We start from the raw sequence: 21,827 nt of genomic DNA on the forward strand, positions 1-21,827 counted from the left end.
AAAGGCAGACCTGTCGACGCACCATACTTAGCCCAAACTAGCACGTCGTGATTGCCGAGGAGTGAGCAAAAATGCATGCCAAGCTGTAGACGGGTCGGCGGGTTTTGTGAAGCAGAACCCCCCCACCCTTCACGGGGGGAGGGGGATCCTTCACAGACTGAGCTCCTACTCGAAAGAACCGTTTTCCTGAAAAGTGCACTTTCGTGAGCAATATAAATGAAGAGGTGCTCAAAGCCGTGTTCCAGTTAAGTCTGACGGCGGATGCACGTCTCACCTCTACAACAACAAAAATAAAAGAAATCGAGTGTTAGTGCCGTATTTAGGAAATTATATGCATCACGTAGTAGTGCTGCGACACGATTCTACGCCTTTGCGATCAATACAGTGCAGCACATTACATTTCTTATTTTTTGATATATAATGCATGGACATAGATTACACAAGAAAACCAGTGAAAAGGCTGATGAGGTTTATGATTGATTATGTACACCTCAAGGCACCTCCGAATGGAAAACAAAACAAATAATTTATTTATCGATGGGGCACCTGCGTATTCTTTTTCTCTCAGCTGTATTATATTTTCGAGAGCATAACCTGCATAGTCTATAAATCTATAGGGTGTTTCAGCGAACACTTTCAAAAATTTTGAAAGGTTGCCTGTGGCAGATAGCACAATTCTAGTTCATTAACTGGTCTAGCTACTCGAAGAGGCAGACATTACTTGCATAAAAAATTGAAATGCATAGTCGACTAATTAACAAACATTCACTGCATAAGCTTTTAACTAATTACCTTATGGCCCATATTGTAACTTACAAATTCTAGCCGTGGAGTTCGCAAGGCGGATCCACTTGGAACGAATTCTCAGGATGACGCCTGTTTCGAGATAATAATTCCCGAACTATGCAGAGAAATGCATTGGCGTGCCACTTACTTTCTTCACAAAACGTCGTTTTATGCATTGAAGCACAAAAGTAACTAAGGTAATTAGTTAAAATGTTAATTAGTAAATTTATGTTACTTAGACAATTATGCATTTCAATTTTTGGGGCAAGTAATGTCCGCCTCTTCGAGTAGGCCAGCTCATGAACTAGAATTATGCTATATGCCACAAGCAACCTTTAAAAATTTTTGAAAGTGTTCGCTGCAACACCCTGTATATTTTACTTGGTAAATCAGTTATGCGGAAGCCCGCAAGGCGGATATCACACTGAGACTTGCTGCTCAATTTTACTTATTCCTTCCTTTCTCTCAGATCCTCCTTGGTGAGACATTGCCACTATTTCTTGTTTGTTTCTTCTTTTTTAACTGTAACCTTAAATCTAGATTTTTTTTAACTGTCACAGTAAACTTCTGTTACTCTCTTGCTCAATTAGCTTCCCTTTTTCTTACGTTGCGCCAGCCATTTATTATTTACTTTTCCCTTCAATGACAAAACACAGTTTGACAAATGATCGAAAACCATGCTGTTTCACCATCGCACGGTGGTTATATTTGCGTACATTTCTGCTATTACGTGCTGTCGCACGCGCAGTTGCGTCGATGACACGATGGTGTAATTGCGTCACCATGGCGCCTCGTAATGCAATGATAAATTTAATTTAATCAAAAACAAGATGTATAAATAATGTGCGATTTGCGAGTTGAATTGGTGGCGATTCCTGCTTCGAAAGCTTTTAACAAAAACAATGATTGCGTGTCGAAAGAACATTTCAAACGACTGCTGTAAGAAAAATAAAAGATCAGAATGGAACCTTGAAAAAAATAGAGCTGGCACATACATTGCATAACATACTGGAGAAGTTATAAAGATGAGAGTCAGTTGAACGATTCACATGTTATGAAATTGGCGCTAATTAGGGCTTCAGATCGCGCTCAGACTAAAACGTTAGCCGTAGGAGAACGAAACGTGGGGTCGAAAAGAAGCTGTGCAGGAATACGAGGACACTGTACATCTATATTGAGAAAATCTCAAGTGCGTGGTTCAATTAGCGAACGAAAAATAAATTAATAAAGTACTGCGGGGTTCGCTAAGGTGCCTTAAAAAAGGGCGATGTTATGTTTTTTTACAACAGGAGAATAAATGTTTCAAGCTGGAACGTCGCGCAACCATAGTCGAAACCCTCTACGAACCCGTAGGGTCATTGAAAATTGTTTTAAATATTATAAATATGTAAGAAATCTTGTTAACCAGGGGCGTGTGACCTTTGCAGACGGTGGCGGAGAGGGTGAGGTGACGTGAGGAGAACAAGTCGCTGGTTCTTAAAACGCGGTGACGGGCCTTTGATCAATCATTCTGCAAGGTCACGTCTGCTGAGAGGTTTTTTATTTTTTTCGGGCTGATGATAAATCTCACTGCGCTCAGCATAGTGTTTTTGTCTCTCAACGACAAAATGAACTTTTTTGTTAAAAAAGGGAGACCGGATAACGAACCCAGTGTCAGGGCGACTGCGACAAAGATATCAGCTCCAACCAAAGAACTGAAGCGTGGCCCGCAAGTCGTACCGTGGACCACAAGTAACTTTTTTTTTATATACGGAGGTTGGGGAAGGTCGCGATGCAATATTAATGGCTTCATATATGATAACGCTCACGAAGTGGGAAGAAAATTCATCTAGGTGCTCGAGCGTACGGCTATAGGCATGTGTTTTAGTGTTTAGTTCTTTTCGACGGCACTTGCATTATATATGCTATACTACGCGTATAAACTCACAGCTAGAATCTAGTATACGCTGAAATTGTTTGTTAAATGTCAAGCACTGTCCTTGTGTAATTTAGCCTACATCGACGATTTTGAGACTTGATCTTCGAGATAGTATTCGGCAATCCTTTACCGTTCTCTTATTGGATGACGATGCGTCAGCGTTTCCCATACGGTGTCTTGACCCCGCCTTCATCTGCTAGGTTACAGGTCAACGTCCTTCTGTTCTGAATCATCGGCATATGAAGGAAGGTGGCTGCGATACACGCATTTGACGGATTACACGAGCGTTTTTTGACACCTAACTTGTATTTAAGTGCTCCGCGGCCTAAATAAAACAGGCCTGAATGGCTTTGTCGATGCAGTCACGGTGTGTCCTCTCCAGCAAGTTTCATGTAACCAGCGGTAAATGCTCTGTGGCGTTGAACTGAATACTGCTTCGTGGATGAATTTCCGATGAAAATTTTTTGTTACTTAAGGAATTTTTGTTGCACCTGCACGACATATACGTAACTGAACTTTGAATTTTTATTAACAATAATGTGGGACTTGGTAGTTATGGGGCATGATCTGGTGCTCTAGACTGTGCTCTAGTATGTGCTCCAGCTTGTGCCCCTGCCTGCGCTCCAGTTCGTTCTCGAGACTGAGCACAAAGGGCACTCTGACCTTGAGTGGAATGCGGCCTTAGCGATTCCACTATGCATTATCAGCCGGATCAGCCGGGCGTGAGCCGTGGATGATGAGAAAGGAATAGAATCGTGAGAAAGGAATCCTTACATTATATCGGTCATGCATGTATTCGCACGATCATGCTCCTGTGTAGCTGACGCCAGCTGTATAGCTACCACTTCAATGTCACTTATTATTATGTAACATTGTATAGTTGCCAACATTGACAAGTGGCATGCTTGGCGTCGGCATCACCAGTACGTCGGAACTTTGGCGACGAAAAGCTTCGTGAATTCGGTCCTAGTATGTCTACAACAAAACAATGTGTAATACATAAGTGGTTATGTGCGCCATTTTGATTGGTAATTTCAGAGCAGCACCATTGATAACTGCACGAGAACAGTGGCAAACTAAGTCCGTATACCGCTCCAAGACCATATTTTATTTGGTTGGAGCTGTTTGCTGCAAAGGGCTGAAGTAATGAGCCTCCTAACGGATACAACATTTCATACATATGTGAGAAATGCCTGACGGTGCTGGGTAGCTATTGCAATAAAATTCATGCCAGCTGATCCATCGCATTTGTTGTTGAATGCATCCTTTCTTCAAGCAAATGTTTTTGGTTAGACAAGCCCCACGGAGTTATCTCTTCTATCCTTGTAAGTCACTTAATTTTCCACTCAAAACGGCACGTGCTTCTTATAGGAGGTGCTATATATTTTTTGTTTTATGCGATAAGTGAGGTTTTCATTTTTTTCGGTTTTGTCCTTAGGATAGATGCTTACGAACCGGGTTATCGAACAGCTTGCTTCCAGTGACTCCTTCTCGCTCACTGCAAAGCGAAAGCTCTCGACTCTGACAGCCTTTATCCCTTGAGGAAGCATATTTATTGACCAGTTACCTGCTCGTAAGTTCACGTACTTCGTGGCATCTTCGGTTCAAAGGATGTTCCAAATCCTTCGCCATGCTCGGGAGTGGTGCTAGGTTAACACTCCAAAGGCTACTGATCTAGTACACACAGAAAACTTCCTAATAAAATGGACGGGCAGACAGCTGACGTAGCTAAATTAGAGAGCACCGCAAGCATCATGCCAACTTTATGGGTTCGGCTCCTGCCGACAGCAAGTTGTTTTTGTACAATTTTAATTTCCTGCTTGCTTCATGAGCAATATGAATCGTATCACAAATTTAGCCTTCATTCATAATCAATCCTACATTTCAATGTTTAAATTCTTTAGCTCTTCTGTGCTTCCTTTGGCTTCGTTGTCTTGATATGGTCGTTAATAAAATTTCAGCCCCTCACTTTCATTGGTTGTGTAAACTGTGAAAACTATAGCCTGCGTCGTCTAAAAATGCGCATGAATTCACGAAGATGATCTAGCGTGAGATTGGTTCGCGATTCGTCGGTATACCCTGACTATAGTACAGAAAGCTATAGCCATTGGCCAGAGCACGGACAGCGACCAAAACACAGACAAATCATGTGCATTGACTGGCTGAAGGCTAGTGCTTCCCCAGTGCTGCCCATCTTTAGTGAGGTGAAGAATAAATTTCTTCCTCATGTGGATTTATCCCGCTCAACAACATAAACAGGTATGTCAGTGCTGAAAACATAGACGTTGTTTGTATGCATCCTGGATGCCAGATGAGCAGCCAAAGGTGATGGGCGCATCGGTATCTCGCTGCTGTTCTGCCCTCTACGGCAAACATCATGTTCATTGTGACGGCAGCCTACACGAATAGTTCGAATGCATATGGCATGCTTTTACCAGCAATCTCAGTAGCAGCACAGCAATGCGAACGGATGCCTCTTCCTCAATGCGGTGAAGCTGCCTTTTCGAATTATAACGTAAATACATACTTCACAACACATTAGCTGCGAGAGGGCAAATAAACATTGAATATGGAGAAGGGCGTGAGAGGGAGGGAAGGAATAATCACAAATGCCCACGAACTGTCGGCAAGTCCTTTAGTTCTGAATTTTGTTATGGCAGAAGCATAGCAACCAACGACAAAAAGAGATGACGAACGCCTAAACCTTTCTGCGACAAATGGCAATGGAAGGCAATGGCACAAACGTTCGCCAGAACTAATGAGGTGGGGCATAACCCTCCTTAACCTTCTTGTCAGCCCGTCGACGAATACTAGCAAGAATGCTCTGTAGTATCATGGTGGGAGATGCAGTGAGCATATCTTGGTTTATTACAGCAAGTGCGCGTATTACACTCAGTACGCGTAAACAGCGCCTGCAGCCAGCGCAAACGAGGTCAATTTTTTCTAACCTAAGCACGAGCAGATTGATTTGATATTTGATACTGATTGGTTACTGATTTTTGTCAATTTCGATAATCAAGAAATGTTATACTTTTCTTGATGGACCTGCCTGTCAAAACACTTATGTATGTAAATATCCGTGCATGATAAAGTGCACCACCTAAATTTAACTGACATAGAGGCTAGAATTATCTGACCTATATTATACAAGGACAAACAGCAACCTCGTAATGCAAACCACGGAATCTATGACTAGTAACAGCCGCGTCGCGACGAGTGCGTCAGTCGCGACGCGGCTTTCGGAAGGCGCATCAAGCAGCCTTCATTGCCTGGCACTCGGGCAAGCAGGCTTGCATGCGTAGGTACAGACCACGTCTCGTGTAACGCTCGCTTACTTGCGTCACTCGCAAACTGCTGGCTGAGCATGTCGGCGCGGCCGCTCGCGCAGTGCTGCGCCAGCTGGGCCGGCGGCGCCTCGTCTTGGTGCGCGTAGCCGGGATCGAGCCCGGGACCTCCTTCGAAGCAGTGTGCGTGGTAGGGCAGGCAGAGGTGCGGTGCGCACTGACCGCCGCCAGCCGTTGACGCTGCCCCCGAGTCGGCGGCGGCCGGCAGCAGCAGCGCGTCCGCGTCGAGCAGCCCCTCGTGACAGGCCTCCTCGAAGAAGGCCTTCTCGAGGCTCTGCGCCTGGTACAGCAGCGCCTGCGGATCGAGCTCGTCCACGCCGCTGTCGCTCAGGTTGAGGATGTCCTTGACGGAGAAGGGCGTCGCCGAGCTGGCCAACATCGCACTTGGCCGCGGTCCGGACACTCGCGGAGGCCCCACTTGTGCGCCACTCGGGGCCGACCAAGTGGCCGCTTCTCTAGCGCACACGCGCGGGCGGGGGGAAGGGCGGACGCCTGGCGCCGTTGTTTACGCGGCCGCCGCCACGAAGGGAGTGTGCTCCGAGAGGCTCGGACGAATAGCAGCCACTCCTGGGCCGTTCTTCGCGCTGCTTTCCGCCTATCCTGATGCTGCCCGCACTGGGGCCCCCCCGGCTCTGGCCTGGCCTTTATGATGCTCGAATCGGCTTCATCACGCGTCCAAAGCGGGCCCGCCAAGACTGACACCCAGGCCGCGCGCTGTGCTCCCTCGGAAGGCCTGCAGTCGCCCCCACCCCCCCACGGACGAAGTAACTTGCGCGGTCTTTCTCGCCCGCCCAAGTGCAGGAGTCGTTGCGAGTGGCGGTTTGCACGAAGCACTTTATTTGTGCGTGGGTAGATCGGTAAAAAGCTGCCCGAAAGTGCCAGCAATTTGCAGCAAACTAAGACGACGAGCGACAGAAGGGTGACACTTGGGCGAAGATTTGCATCCTTGTAACTTGCTGTGCGGCGAACTGCAGTCATTTGCGCGAATCTTTTTGTCTGCGGGCAAAAAACTGATTTACCCCTGGGTAAGATGCTTCGTGCAAGCGTCACTGCAGATAAATTTTGATTTACTATTTATTTATTTATTTATTTATTTATTTATTTATTTATTTATTTATTTATTTATTTATTTATTTGTTTGTTTGTTTATTTATTTATTTATTTATTGTCTCAAACTAGCGCAGGAGCAGGTAGTAGGGGGCTCCGGACATTGAGGTTGTTTTATGTGCACCCAAAGCGCGGTGCACAATTGTTGTTGCATTCCGACTTGATGAAAATGAGGGCGCCTCAGAAGCAAATGCGATAGCCACTGAGCCACCAGATTTTAAGTTCATACGAATGTGTAACTTGTTGAAACGTAAATATCAGCCCTGCTGATGCAACACGGGTGCTGCTATTGCTGCTACTGCCCTCCCCCCCCCCCCCCCTTTTCTTTCATTTATGTTTTCTTTTCAATTATGTTTGCATTCATTTCTTTTGCAGCATTTAGTTTTTATTTGTTGCATAAAAACACCATAAAGCGTAATATTATGTATCCCCTTTCGTCTGTCAGAGATAAAGAGCAATATAAAAGAAAGAGGGGAGGCAGGTTGTCAAATTTGTCACAGGTGGCATAAAACCCACAGTCAAATCCTCACGGCATTTAAACCCCAAGGTATTAGTAGAACAATTTCAGATGTAAATATAGAACGTTTACAGCGGTTAGTTTGCGGAACGCGAAAGAGATGGCGTTGCCAACTCCAACGCCATACGGCACCTTCTGGGTACAGCCGAATCCCTGAATCCTCAAGAGGGGAATTCGCATGTTGTGCTAACTATTATCTGCACAGTACAACGTATCGCGCGTACGAAGAAAATAGGGGCGTTGTACGCCGAAAAAAAAAAAAAAACATCATTCTACGCTATTCAATCTCCGCCTACGCTGGAGCACCAATAAGGAAAAACGCGAGTTTGCGTGTTATGCGAACAACGCGATTTTTAGGAAATAAACGGTTATCTATCATGAATGGATGGGTACATTCAAAGATTATCGACTTACATTTGAGAAAAGATGTTTAGCTTCCATATTAATGGCATTATGAGCAGTTACGAGCGTGAGTGAAGGAGCTAGAAACGATTCGGTGTTCCAGGACACTTTTGATGTCGCCGTACTGCCATGCTTCCGAACAGAGATATTGCGTCTGGTAATGCGATTCATTTACCAACCTGAAGGGAAGACTAGTCAGGGCTCGTACATGCGCGTAATTGCAGTGCAGTGCGTATGGAGTCATGATGACTAAACCGAGATCGTTTCCTTGGCCATGTAAACATATTCTCCTGACTATGTTCTGAGATTTAGCAGCATTCAAAAAGGTGTTTTTTCAATGCAACTTTGTTTCATAGCATAAAGCATAAAGAAATATGCTCAGCCGACTGCAGTTTCGTTGAAGCACAACGCATCATGGCACTTTCGACGCAGCAATAATTACTTCTGACTCGTTTATTAACTGGAATGACTAATTCAGTGACAGATAATAAAATATAAAAATAGTGTAATTAAGTTGGCGGACATTCATGTATATACTATAGTTCTGGCTGTTCTCGCTGCTTATGCATGTGCGCTGATTATCAGTCTACTGCATGTTAAAAAACGCGATTGTTTCTAGAGATACTAAAAACAACAGATATATTTTTAATGGTACTGAAAACTGATACTATCGACAGATTGGTCGCACATAACCGCTATCACGACGAATTACGGAAAGAGTTGTGTCACTGCACTATACGGGCCATCGAGTTTGAAAATACGAAAAAGTCGGGTGATAAAAAACCACTCGCCATTAGTTATTAGAACAAAAGAAGAAAAAATACGTAAATACTTATTTTCGCTTACCTTCTGTGTTCTAGATGTTATATTTTCGCACCTCTTTAATATTTAAAGCACATTACAACTCACAAGTCGCTTTTCCGCAAAGAGTAACCGTCGACATACGTCATATCATATCGACACCATTGCAACAGCAACGCGAACCCAGGCTAGGTCACTCTTCCCAGGCCAGTCATCCCTTGCAACTACGTGTCACTAACCCCGACAGAAGAGGAACAGTGTGGCGTACATTGAAGATTACGACACCTCTCCTTGCGACGAGTACACGACTGGACAACGAGAGGCCGGGTGGCGCGGTGAGCCTCGAGGAGACGAGCTCGCTGCGTGGCGCCGTAACGGCGTGAAAACGATAGTGATGCACGTGCTCGCCTTCGAGCCCACCGGGGCCAGGTCGGGAATACCGCTGCTACGATACACGTCCAGCGTAATAGCAGACAGGGACCCGACGACCGGCGCTCGCGAGGCATCGTTTTCTCACCTCGTTACTTATGTGGTGACATCGCTGCATCCTGGAGGTGGACGTGACACGCTCAACCTACGCCAACCCTACCGCGGACCAACCATCTTTCCCCCTCCGTATTTGCCCTACGCTGAACAGGCGCTGGCTGAACATCTTCGACAGCTCTGCGGTGGTCTTCTGGATTTACGAGACGAGGAGGCTGTAATCTCCCGCAAAACGGTATTCATTGACGTGGCCGAAATCAACTGGCCTTTCGCTGCTAAAACCCAGGGGCTTTTGAAGCGCAACCGGCACACGCTCAAAATGGTTTGCAACTACAAACACAGGCCGCATAGATGCTGGATAAGGGTTGATAACGATCGGATCTATTGCGATGAGGTTTATAACGACCAATAAAACTGATAACGATTATGCCTTCAACAGAAATATCTATTTTCGCGACTACGAGTCGCCACAAAGGGCAAGCGGTATGTACACCCGTGAGCAAAAGTATACGAACCATAGGGTCGGCGAAAAAAGTTAATTTCTTCATAATTAAGAACCAGAAACTGGAATTCATGAGTACAGTGAAAAGTTCACAATGCCAAGTTTGGAGTGCAGTCCTCAATTTCAAGTTGTGTTCATAGGCACAGGAAAAAATCAACTTTTTCGCGCAACCGCTGGTCCTTGTACTTTTGCTCACGGGTGTACCTTCAAAAATTTATGTTTTCGTCATAGATATATGTGCGTCTGAATCACGATATCGATACAAGCCCCCCCCCCCCCCCCTCTCTATCTCTCTCTCGTTAAGAGCTATATACAAGCGGATGTTTCTCGCGTTGCGCCAAAAAGAGAGAAGCAAAAAAAAAAAAAAAATGTCGACATGTTTCGACCAACTTCATAACAGGAATGGAGGGTGACGTACTTCTGCAATTGCTAAACAGCTGGAAGTTGCCCGAGGAACGCCCAAACCTACTCGAAGACTCATAGCTATTAAGCGCTGATGCTGTTCCTCGGACGAGGACGAGGGCCCATGCTTAACTTTCAATTTTTCTGCAGAGATAATTGATCAAAACTCATTGGGTCGTGCTCCCCGTGTTCGCATCCAAAGAAGACAAAACGGCCAGACGATGACTGAGCCTTGAACGGATTAACATTCGAGGACTAAGGGGAAGCCTGAGCCCGGAGCCAATGTTCCGACAAGGAGGCTTGTCAAGGGTGAGCACTAGAACCTTTGTCGAAACGTTGACTCCGGGCTCAGGCCTCCAGGCTCCCCCCTTTTCGCTCACGGTTGATGAATCCGTCTACGCATTGCCGCATATATGAAATAATGCGCACTACGTTCAACAGAGCAAAAACATGACTAGTTGGTGTATGTTCACGATTGTCTTGCACTGCGTGCAGCGCAGATAATTTGAGGAGCGAAATAATAATAATAATAATAATAATAATAATAATAATAATAATAATAATAATAATAATAATAATAATAATAATAATAATAATAATAATAATAATAATAATAATAATAATAATAATAATACAGGCAGCGGAGTTGAGCGATTCCTTCGGCTCTGAAATAATTTACTGCGACATCATTATTCTCCCACAGTGACGACAACCATCTTATTTTTTCTTGTCTGTTTTTTTTTTTCCCTCAAATGCGCTCACCAATTACGGGGGAAGTAGCAAGTAGCAGTAGCTACTGGGCTCTTGTTTAGGGTGGCGAAATCGTCGTGGTCGTAGAATATTGTGCTACATTAAAATGACAATTCGAAAAAAATGAAATATTCAAATTTTATTTCAGTTTGATGCGTAAGCATTCTTCGGCGACTCACCAAGGAAATCTGTGCGTCGGTCAATATGTCCGTCCGGAACGAGTAACATCATGCGATCCAGAAAGAAAAACAATAAATTTGACAGGAAAAAACGATAGCGGCGGTGAGTTTCGCACTTCCGACCACACGATTTGAAGCAAGTTTCTTACCCACTGGGTTAAACAGCCACGCTTGCAGAAGGTGAATATATCTGAACCATATGAATATCTTGTACCGGCGGTACAAAAATGTCGAAGGAGAACAGTTTCTAAGACAGCTTTAGTGAAAGATTTGGGGATGGTGGAATGAAAGCCATCTCTAGAACCCCATGAAGAGCCGACGATGCGCCTTCCGTTGGGGCGTTCCTTCACCGACCTCTGAGGGCTCAGGCGCTTCGCATCGCGCAACACATTCAGATAAGCAGTCAATGTGTTGATGAGGATGATAAGGAGTGATGAGAGGTTATATGGTCTGATCACGGCTGATAATGGTTCCATGCGGATGGATAAGGCGCTAGCGATAAGGGCATATATTGGTCGGAGGAATTCTGATAAAGTTGATAATGACCGATAACGGTTGATGAGGGTCATGTCGATTGCGATAAGGTTGATAACGACTGATAAGGTTGATAACAATTATGCTTCAACAGAAATGTCTATTTTTGTCACTACGAGTGGCCACAAAGGGTAAGGGGTATCTGCGTTCAAAAATTCATGTTCTCGTAATAGATATCTGTGCGTCTAAATCAAGATATCGAGACAAGATATCGAGACAAGCCTGTGGAAAAAATATCCACAGTTTACGACCGACTTCATAACAGGAATGGAGGGTGACGTACATCTGCAATTGCTAAACAACTCGAAGTTGCCCGAGGAACGCGCAAACATACTTGAGGACTTAAAGCTATTAAGTGCTAAACCTGTTCCTCGGACGAGCGCGAGGCCCATGCTTAACTGGCAAGCTTTCTGGAGAGAGTATTGATCAAAAGTCGTTCTGTCGTGCGGGGTTGCCGTGTTCGCATCTAAAGAATACAAAAGGGCCTGACGATGACTGGGCCTTGAACAGAATAACCGCGGACGAATAAGGTAAAGCCTGAACCCGGAGCCAAAGTTTCGACAGGGAGGCTTCTCAAGGGCGAGCACTAGAACCTTTGTCGAAACGTTGACTCCGAGCTCAGACTCCAGGCTTCCCCTTATTCGCCGCCGGCTCCCACACGGAAGATCACCAAAATAATCTCAGACATTTAATTTTGCTTGCTTTCTGTGTTTTAGGTATTACTTTCACAGCTCTTTATTTTAAATGCAACGCACAAGTACCTTTATTTTTTCCGCAAAGAGCAACCGTCAGCATACGCCATGTTCAATCGCATCGACACCAACGTCAAGGCCAACCCAGGCCATTCAGCCATAACAATTCATCATCATCATCATCAGCCTATATTTATGTCCCCTGCAGGACGAAGGCCTCTCCCTGCGATCTCCAATTTCCTCTGTCTTGCGCTAGCTGATTCCAACTTGACCTTGGAAATTTCCTAACTTCATCAGCCCACCTACTTTTCTGCTGTCCTCGACTGCACTTCCCTTCTCTTGGTATCCACGCTGTAACTCCAATGGTCCACCAGTTATCTATCCTACGCATTACATGCCCCCTGCCAATCCCCATGCACAACATCCTGCCCAGCTCCATTTCTTTCTCCTAATGTCAGCTACATAGAATATCGACTATTTCCATTTGCTCTCTGATCCACACGGCTCTCTTCCTGTCTCTTAAAGTTAGGCCTAACATTTTTAGTTCCATCGCCATTCCAATAGAACAGTAACATCATCCTGCTGTACAGCAACCATTACACCTTTCCCCGCTGCGAGTAGAGTACACGATTGGACATCGACAGGCCGTGTGACGCGATGAGCGCCGAGGAGACGTGCTCGCGGAGACCAGGCCGGGAGCAATGCCTCTGCGCTACACGTCCAATATAGATGTGAGTGCCGAGAAGACGTGCTCGCTTTTTTTTTTTTTTTTTTTGGCGGACGTTACGCCCCGGAACCAAGTGAGTGAAGAGGTGTTTGTCCTCAACCAGAAGGCGTCCCCACCTCAATAGATGCTTGGGCCCCCCATGGAAAATGGCCGCCATGGGGGCGGCCCAAACATTACTTTTTTTTTTCTGTGTTCATGAGGGTTTCGACGGGAATTCAGGGCGCAGACTCCTTTCCCAAGCTTATCACCCCTGAAGGATGCCGAACGCCAGGCCGGGGTATGCTTGTACCCATTTGAACCAGTGGGTGCCCGGCGGCGGTGGGAATTGAACCCACAATCTACCGCGGCTGAGGCGGGCGCTCTACCACTAGGCCACGGCTTTTCGTCGTCGATGCGCAACTTTGCAGAAATCCAAGCTTGGAGTGCGTATTCCCGGACTTGCCGCCACGGGTGTGACGTCACCAGCGACCAGACTACAAAAGGAACAACGCGAGAACATCGGCTTCAGAGCGCATGGCACTTGGCTGAGAAGCATGATGCCTAAAACGCCGTTACTGCTATTACAGGTTAGTTACTGCTCTACGTATCGCAGTGATAATAGACGCTTGTTAGTCCTGCCATGCCCTCGTAGATGTTGTGCTATTTTGGTGGATTGCTGGTCAATACTACTGTTGCTGCTTATGGCTGGGGATGTGGAGGAAAATCCAGGCCCAATAACTGCTGAAATCTTGCAGGAAATCAAAATGCATTGGATCGCAATATAGATGATATCAGGAAAGAAATTGCAGAAGTGAATGCTGAAACTGATAAGATGCAAAGTGTGCTAGCCATGTTCGACGAAATGAAAAATATAATAGATAAATTGGAGACCACCGTACGAAAACAATCTGAAAAATTAATCGATTATGAAAATAGAAGCCGTCGAAATAATCTTACGGTGTTTGGTCTTACTGAAAACGCCAACGAGTCTGCACAAGTGTTAAAAAGCGCGTTGTAAATGACATTTTTTCTAAAGTTCTTGGCATAGAAGTCACTACAGTGGAAAGAATTTACCGCATTGGCAAAGTAAATCCTGATAGACCAAGGCCTGTTATCTTGAATTTTTTTGCCTACAAGGAAAAGGATACCGTGCTCAAAAGCTGCGCAAAGCTAAAGGGAACTTCAATCAGGATAAGCAATAACTATGCGAAGGAAACAGTGCCGATACAAAAGAAGTCATGGGAAAGTGCTGCCTTGAACAGGGACGCAGGCGCAAAAGTATTTCTTGTGCACGATAAACTCCGGATAAACGACCAGTTATAAGCATGGGATGACGCCAAAGACAAGCGCTACTTGCACTCGGGCAAACGGGATACTGATCAAATGAAGCGAAGTGAGCGCGTTGTATCAACTAAGTCAAATGGATGTGATAGCTCATGCAGCTCATTTGAGACACCAAAAAAAAAAAATAGCTAAGATTGCTCTCGTTTAATGCGCGTAGTCAAGTAAACAAGACTATGCAACTTGAGTAGTTATTGCTTTCGCATGATCCTCACATAACCACTATAACCGAAACATGGTTGCATGAAAATGTACCGAATTATTGCACTGTTCCTCCTAGTTACAACATATTTATAAAATACAGATACTTACGTGGAGGTGGGGTGTGTATAATAGTTAAACGTTCTCTGAATGCTTCGTTGATTGATTTGAAGTACCAGGAACTCTCTGGAGTAGAATAACTCGTGAAAGTACTGTTTTCCTTATCGAAGTTGTATATCGGCGACCCTCAAGTTCCCCTGAGTTTCTCGAAAACCTGAACAAGTTTTTATATTTTCATGTAAATGGGAACACTAGGCTGGTAATGACTGCAGATTTTAACCTACCGCATATAAACTGGAAAAAATATTCGTAGGGTCGTGTGGAATCCGTAAGCGCTGAAAACATACTAGACATGTTTACGTACAATTTGAAACAAATCGTGCTTGAAGATACCAGAATTACGCCAACGTCAAGGTCATTACTAGACTTGGTGTTCCTATCAAATAAATTAAACAATTACAATGTGACAGTAGAAGATGGTATATCGCGGATGACAGGATGATCTGTCTCGATGTGCCTATCCGAGCAACTAGGCAAGTGAAGAGCTATGTGCCAGTAAAAATTAAAGACTATGCTAGGGTTGATGACACTTCGATTATTGATTTTTTCGGGATTCAATTTGATAGTTTCAAGAGTACCGCTGGTCTAAAAACAGTAGAAGAATTATGGGAAGAATTCACGTGTGTTATAAGTCATTGCATAGACAAATATGTTCCATCGCGGCTTAAAAAACAAAGGAGACAAGTCTTTGGATTAGAGCACTGCACGGGCCGATTTTTGCGGCCCGGGCCCGGACCGGGCCCGTTCTTACATTGGGCGGCCCGCCCGAGCCCGATCAAAACATTTATGGCGAGACCCGGGCCCGGCCCGGGCCCGGAAATAATCTACGTTACCCGCCCGGCCCGGCCCGCCACCCCTTTACCTTAAGCCCGAGCCCGGCCCGAGCCCGACTCGAAACTGGCCCGAACCCGGCCCGAGACCAAAAAATACATGTTTTTCAGAGTGCAGAAGCCCGAGAATAACTCGCAGAAAGCCCGAGCCCGGCCCGGGCCCGCGTCAAAAAAACCTGAGCCCGGCCCGGGCCCGGGTCAAAAAGCACACGCCGTGCCTGAGCCCGGCCCGAGCCCGTGAAAAAACTGCTCTACCCGGCCCGGCCCGGCCCACGGGCCGGGCCGGGCCGGGCCGGGCCCGGGCTTTCGGGTAAGCCCGAGCCCGTGCAGTGCTCTACTTTGGATCACCCGTGATATAATTCATATGAAAAGAAAAATTAGAAGATGGCGTAAAAGGACCATGTCACCAGTGGCCTTGGCCAATCTAAAAACAGAACTCAAGCGTACTTTGGTTAAATCTAAACAAACATTCTTTGAAAAAAAAAAGCCTCACCTCAAAACTTTTGGCGATATTTTAGCGAACAAGAAAGAAATGGTTGACGAAATTCATGTTGGAAGCGACATTATAAGAGAAAAGGATGAAAAAGCAAACAATCTTAACAATTTTTTTTCAATCTGTATTTAACGTTCCAGATACTGCTGTGAGTTTGCCTAGCATACGTAATATGTAAGACTTACTCGTCCACGTATGCCTTACATGCACTGTAAAGGAAGACAGCGAGAAGTGCTTCACCAACATTCGCCAGGCATCGTTTTGTTATACCTCGTCGCTTTCATGCCGCCAACTCTGCATGCAGGTGGTGGACGTGATATACGCAACCCGCGCCAACCCTACTGCGGGCCAACCATCTTTCCCCGTCCGTATTGGTCCTACGTCGTCGCCACTGGCCCCATCACAGACTCCGCTTGCTGATCATTTCCGAGAGCGCCACTGTGATCTTCTGGATTTCCGAGACGGGGACGCTGTCACCTCCAACGAGACGATATTCATCGACAAAGCTAGTCAGAATCTCACTGCCGATATCGAGATGATATTCCTGCGCAACCAACCGGCACTCGCTCAAAACAAATTCAATCTCCGAACACAGCCCGCAGAGCCGTGATGAGACAATTGTTCAAAGCCTCGTCGCTTGTGAGTTCCTGACGCTCTAGTCAGTCTACAATAACTGTTGAATTCCGGACATTGTTGCGATCTCAATCCACATACGCGCGATGATTGCTCTAAAGGAAGTATCTGCACGCTTAGACAACGATCTTGGCGGGAGCAATTTCTATCATCGCTAAGGCTCTTGTAACCGATCTCACACTGACGACGCTATTGCGGCCAATAGAGATGTGCGGCTGAATTGAATAACTGTTCCAGGCACTGGACTTGAACTGCTCTTGTTATTCAAGACGACGAGAACTGTTATGCAATGAAGATATCATTGTGTACTTGCAGTAAAATATATGTTTCTGTTGGAGCCATGTTTTTTTAAAGAAATTTCATTTATCCCGTCTCGACCCACAGCAGTTTTCAGTCTTCTGCGGCTAATTGAATATATTTCTTAGAGACCCAGGTTTTTCCAAAGTACTGTAGTTTGTACCATCCGTAACCACAGCAGTCTTCTGATTGCTATATTCAAGCGCACATTTCGGTTCCTCAGTAAAGCGGCCAATACCGCTTCGGGTTATGGTCACAACGTTGTGAATTGAACTTCAATGTCAGAGTATGCGTTTCCGTGACAGAGCTGTAAATGAGAGTCGTGTTTAAAGCACCTGCTGGACGCTGCATATTATCGCAAAATTCATCAGCTATTGTTTCTCCAACTTTGTTCACTAAAACCACAGTCATGAATCTCTCTCCCTATGCGCCAGGGCCACAAAAGTACCTTAGAAAATTCCCTACGATTGGCAGGGAAGTTCTAAGAGTTAGTGCGGAATAGAACCTTCTCCATCGCTTTCTATCTAGCTTCTGCTGTTCGCGGCGCGTCTTAAAGTACGTTTTATTGCGATACGCATTTTAAGGATACTTTACGCACTTTCCAGTGTCCATATATCTATCCATATGTGTCTCTAACTGTTTGGACCAGCCGTCGGCTTCTGCAACATACATCTCAGCGTAATTCATGCCAGTCATGCGTAACACCTCAGAGGGCGTAACTGTTTCTTCACTATCGAAAGAAAAAGACACAGCAATTTCATCGCCTTTTCTTTCTTTGACATTGAATAAAACGTGTGAACTATTAGTAATTCTCGCATCCTCTCACTGATCGCGACAATGCGGATGAGGGCCTCGCGATCTTCGGCGCCGAACGCTTGGCAGGCACGTACTGGCGGTCATATATGCTGGAGGGGAGCCAGCTACCGACTACGATGGCTGACCGTCGCCTGGGGCACCATCTGCAGAGCCTAGGGTCTCCGGGAATCTGCCCTGGTCGAACGACGACGTGCCCACAGACGAGTCGTCGTCTTCGTCGTCCAGGAGCGTGGGGGACAGCTGATTGTCAAGCATAGTTGGGGCACATGGGGTTTTAGGCTGCTTGAATGCGCGAGCTGCCGCTAACTGAGCGGTGGGCGCGGCGTATTCTCTGTTGGCCACACGCAGTGATAGTGGCAGAGGACCGGGGAACCGGTGCCCGTTGTAGGGCCACGCATCAGAACGAGCCGACGCCGTGGCCGTGACAATGGCCGTCAGCCTATAGGGAGTGGCGTTCCCTGAGCAGCGCCCGAAGCGCTGTCCCAGGCAGCACTGGTTGCACAGTGTTCGTTCCTTTGCGGTGGTAGGAGCGGAGGTTGTAGCTGATGGAACTCCGGGATACGTCGATCCTGGGCCACGGCTGTGGAAATGCTCGGCTGCTGCTCCTGGTCCCCGGAACTGCGACGCTTGGGCTTGCTGGCAATCGCCTTGGTCCTGCGATCGTGCCCCTTGCACCGGTAGGCCTCACGCGGGTTGTAGACGTAGTCCGGGTGATTCCTTCGGTGGACGTTGGCAGCTTCGACCACCTTGCGTTGGTATGGCTCCTTGTTGGCGGTGCTGAGATTACGGCACAGCTTGCCCAGGCGGCTTCTCACGCACTGGTTGTTCTCGTTCGGGTTCTCAGCGGCCACCGATCGCCTCTCTTCTTGTGCGAACAGCATGAAGGCGTTTGGAGGTCGCGGAATGCGCGACCGAAGCTGGTAGCTGTGCTGCACGTCACTGCTCATCGATGGACCCCCCAAGCCGGGATCGGAGGCCTCAACAGGCACCGCCATCGCCGTTTCTCCTGCTGTCTGTGACAAAAGGCGCGGAATGCTTCACAGGGGCGTGAAGATGGTCCGATGACGATAGCTGACTTTCACCGGGAACGTTGTATGCAGAGCCCAGGGCGTTCAAAGATGTAGATGCCCAGAGATGCGTCCTGGTCGAACGACGATGATGATGATGATGATCCTTTATCATGACTCGCACCCACTGAGGGAGATACGCCAAGAATCGGGAGGCAGTAGGTAGCTAAAATTTCTTTTTGAAAATGAGAAACGCAAAGTAAAAGAAAGCAAAAACAAAAAGAAGGTTTGGTATAACTAGACTAGTGTGCCAACGAGCTGTCAGACTAATTGAAGGGTGCATTTTAAATGAGGTTACAATCAAGGTCAGAATAAATACAATGTTACTAACTAATTTGGAGAAACAAATTTCAGTGAAATGAATACTGATCTGATAGGTAGAATAAAGTTACAATAATTAGCAGGGTAATCGCCTTGTTTCAGTTAAAAATTCAAACACTGCGCAACAAACCTCTCTGTGACAATAGCTGAGGGTGGAGGCCCCAAATGATAATAATAATGGTGCATTTAATCTTGATCCAATTTTGTAGAGTGGAGCTTTGCGTAATAATTTTCTATGGTTTGAATAACGTCGGCATGATAAAAAGTAGTGGTCTATTGTTTCAACTTCCTTACAATTGTGACACAGAGGGGACATCGTCAGACCAGCTCTATGTAAATAGAAATTCAATTCCGGGATGCGACAGCGTAATTTGGAGTATGTAACTTCTAACTGCCCAGAAGGACACCACTGATTATTCCAGCCAAAACTGAGATTCTGAAAGTCTGTAGATCAGTTCTTCTTAGCTCGTGGCCCATGCCTTCTCGTGGCTCGCGAGGATACGATTGGACAAAGCTAATAAACTTAGTAGTTAAATTCCACTTGAAAATTTAAGAAAAGACAAATTCGCAATCTTTATGACGCGGAAAAAATATTGCGTAATAGGTACGAATTTAAATATTGCTGAATCGGTGGTTTCCAAGAGCGCTCTACAATTTCCTCATCGTACGAGTTTGTCATTAAATATATGACTTGCCGAGTTTATTAAATATTCTAGACTAATTAGGCAACTGATTATAGGCTGACAACTAACTTATAATGACAACTAACGTAGTCATTATAATAATAGTAGTAATCAATCAATCAATCAGTCATTTATTTATCGGGCCCAGGAACAACCATGCGCTTCTGAGGGCTGGCGCACGCATACATAAAACAAAAACGGCACGGGAATATCAGTAAAACAAAACAATTAATAAAAGTAACAATCTTGAAAAGAAGAGTGAACATACAACAAGGCGCAATATGAATACATAAGAGAAAGCAGGAGAAGGGCAATATGTGAAACTATGAAACTATGACAGAGCAACGCAAAGCTCGGAAAAGAATAAAGACAGAGAGTTGTGAATAATATAAAGGTCATTAAAATGGGCGTTATGAAGACTCTGTATTCTGTCGACTGTTGGTGATGACGGATAGGAACATGGAATGTCTATGTTCTCTGGTGACCTTGCGCGGAATACGAAAAATTACAGACTCAGGAGTTCGGGACATATGAGGATACCGTGAAGGAGTTTGAAAAGAAACAGACTTACAGCGTGATTACGTCGGCAGTGAAGTAAGGGCAATGACAATAATCCAACAGTGCTAGAGCAAGGCCCAGCGTGCGTATTAGCAAAGCGGTGATGATATATGCTTAGAAACGTTTTCTGGACCCGATCTATAAAGTCACTGCTGGATCTAGAAAAGCCGTTCTAAGCGACCCACGTGTATTCTAGTTGAGGAAGACAGATTGTTGTGTACAACTTGCGGAATGGTGTAGGAGAATTGAATTCTCTCGATAGACTGCAGACAGAGCCAAGAGTGCGCATACCTCGCATTGCAATGCGTTTAGTGGGAGCTGAAAAGTGTAAGGTTGCACCAAAAACTACTCCGAGATCATTGATCTCACGAACCTTACACAATGGTACAGAATCTACTGAATAAGAAAAAGAAATGCTTGCTGTTTTGCGGGTGAAAGTCATGACTTTGGCCTTAGCAGCATTCAAGGTGAAGTTATTATCTGTGCACCATTTAGTAAAAGAAAGCAGATCAGATTGCAGGATGCGACAGTCATCAACAGTATGAATTGCCTTAAACATCTTGATGTCGTCGGCATATAGAAGGAATGAAGAATTCCGAATGGCGGAAAGAATGTCATTAATAAAAAATTTTAAAAGGAGAGGGTCCTAACACTGATCCCTGAGGGATACCGCTAGTTTCTATGTAAGAAGAAGACGTTTGGCCGTTGACATTAACAAAACATGAACTATCAATAAGATAACTCCGTAAAACATTTGCACTTTACGAGTCAACACCAGATTGCGTAAGCTTGATAAGAAGCAGTGAATGACTGTCCACATCAAAAGCTTTCCTGAGGTCGCAATGGTGTCTACTTGCCTCCTTTAAAGTACCGGCGCGGAGATCTGTGTCATGAAGCTTGCAAGATTTGTGATGCCCGATTTCTCTTCTCTGAGCCACACCTAAGGTTTTTGAGCTTGCTCATCACAACATATTGTCTTTTACTGCGAAGAATAAATTGATTCCGAATCAGCATGGATTCCTCACCAGCCGCTCCACTATCATAAATCTTGCAAGCTTCATGACACAGATCTTCGCGCCGCTACTTCAAGGGGGGCGAGTAGACACCATTTATTGCGACCTCAGCACAGCTTTTGATGTGGCCAGCCACTCACTGCTAATAATATTACAATGGTTATTATTATTATTATTATTATTATTATTATTATTATTATTATTATTATTATTATTATTATTATTATTATTATTATTATTATTATTATTATTAGTGGTGGTAGTAGTAGCAGTAGTAGTAGTAGTAGTAGTAGTAGTAATGTATCACTAATGTAGTTGTATAGTAGCACTC

The 21,827-nt window shown here is 45.3% G+C and overlaps 2 protein-coding genes across 2 annotated transcripts in view; both read right to left on the minus strand.

The window, feature by feature from the left end:
• The window catches only part of LOC119463829 (homeobox protein Nkx-2.5), a 46,060-nt gene extending 39,376 nt beyond the window's left edge, over window positions 1–6,684 (minus strand). Inside the window, exon 1 of the mRNA XM_037724651.2 lies at window positions 6,040–6,684. Within this exon, the coding sequence (XP_037580579.1) occupies window positions 6,040–6,427 (388 nt within the window). The 5' untranslated portion in view covers window positions 6,428–6,684. The remainder of the gene's footprint in view (window positions 1–6,039) is intronic.
• Window positions 6,685–17,965: 11,281 nt separating this feature from the next.
• LOC119441744 (transcription factor sox-3) lies at window positions 17,966–18,849 on the minus strand. Its single transcript, XM_037706387.1, has 2 exons — window positions 18,417–18,849; window positions 17,966–18,312 (listed from the first exon to the last, which is right to left on the minus strand). The coding sequence occupies exons 1-2, from the start codon at window positions 18,847–18,849 to the stop codon at window positions 17,966–17,968; spliced, it is 780 nt and encodes a 259-aa protein (XP_037562315.1).
• Between the last annotated feature and the right edge of the window lie 2,978 nt (window positions 18,850–21,827).

This window comes from Dermacentor silvarum, chromosome 1 (genome assembly GCF_013339745.2).
Source record: "Dermacentor silvarum isolate Dsil-2018 chromosome 1, BIME_Dsil_1.4, whole genome shotgun sequence".
NCBI lineage: Eukaryota > Metazoa > Arthropoda > Arachnida > Ixodida > Ixodidae > Dermacentor > Dermacentor silvarum.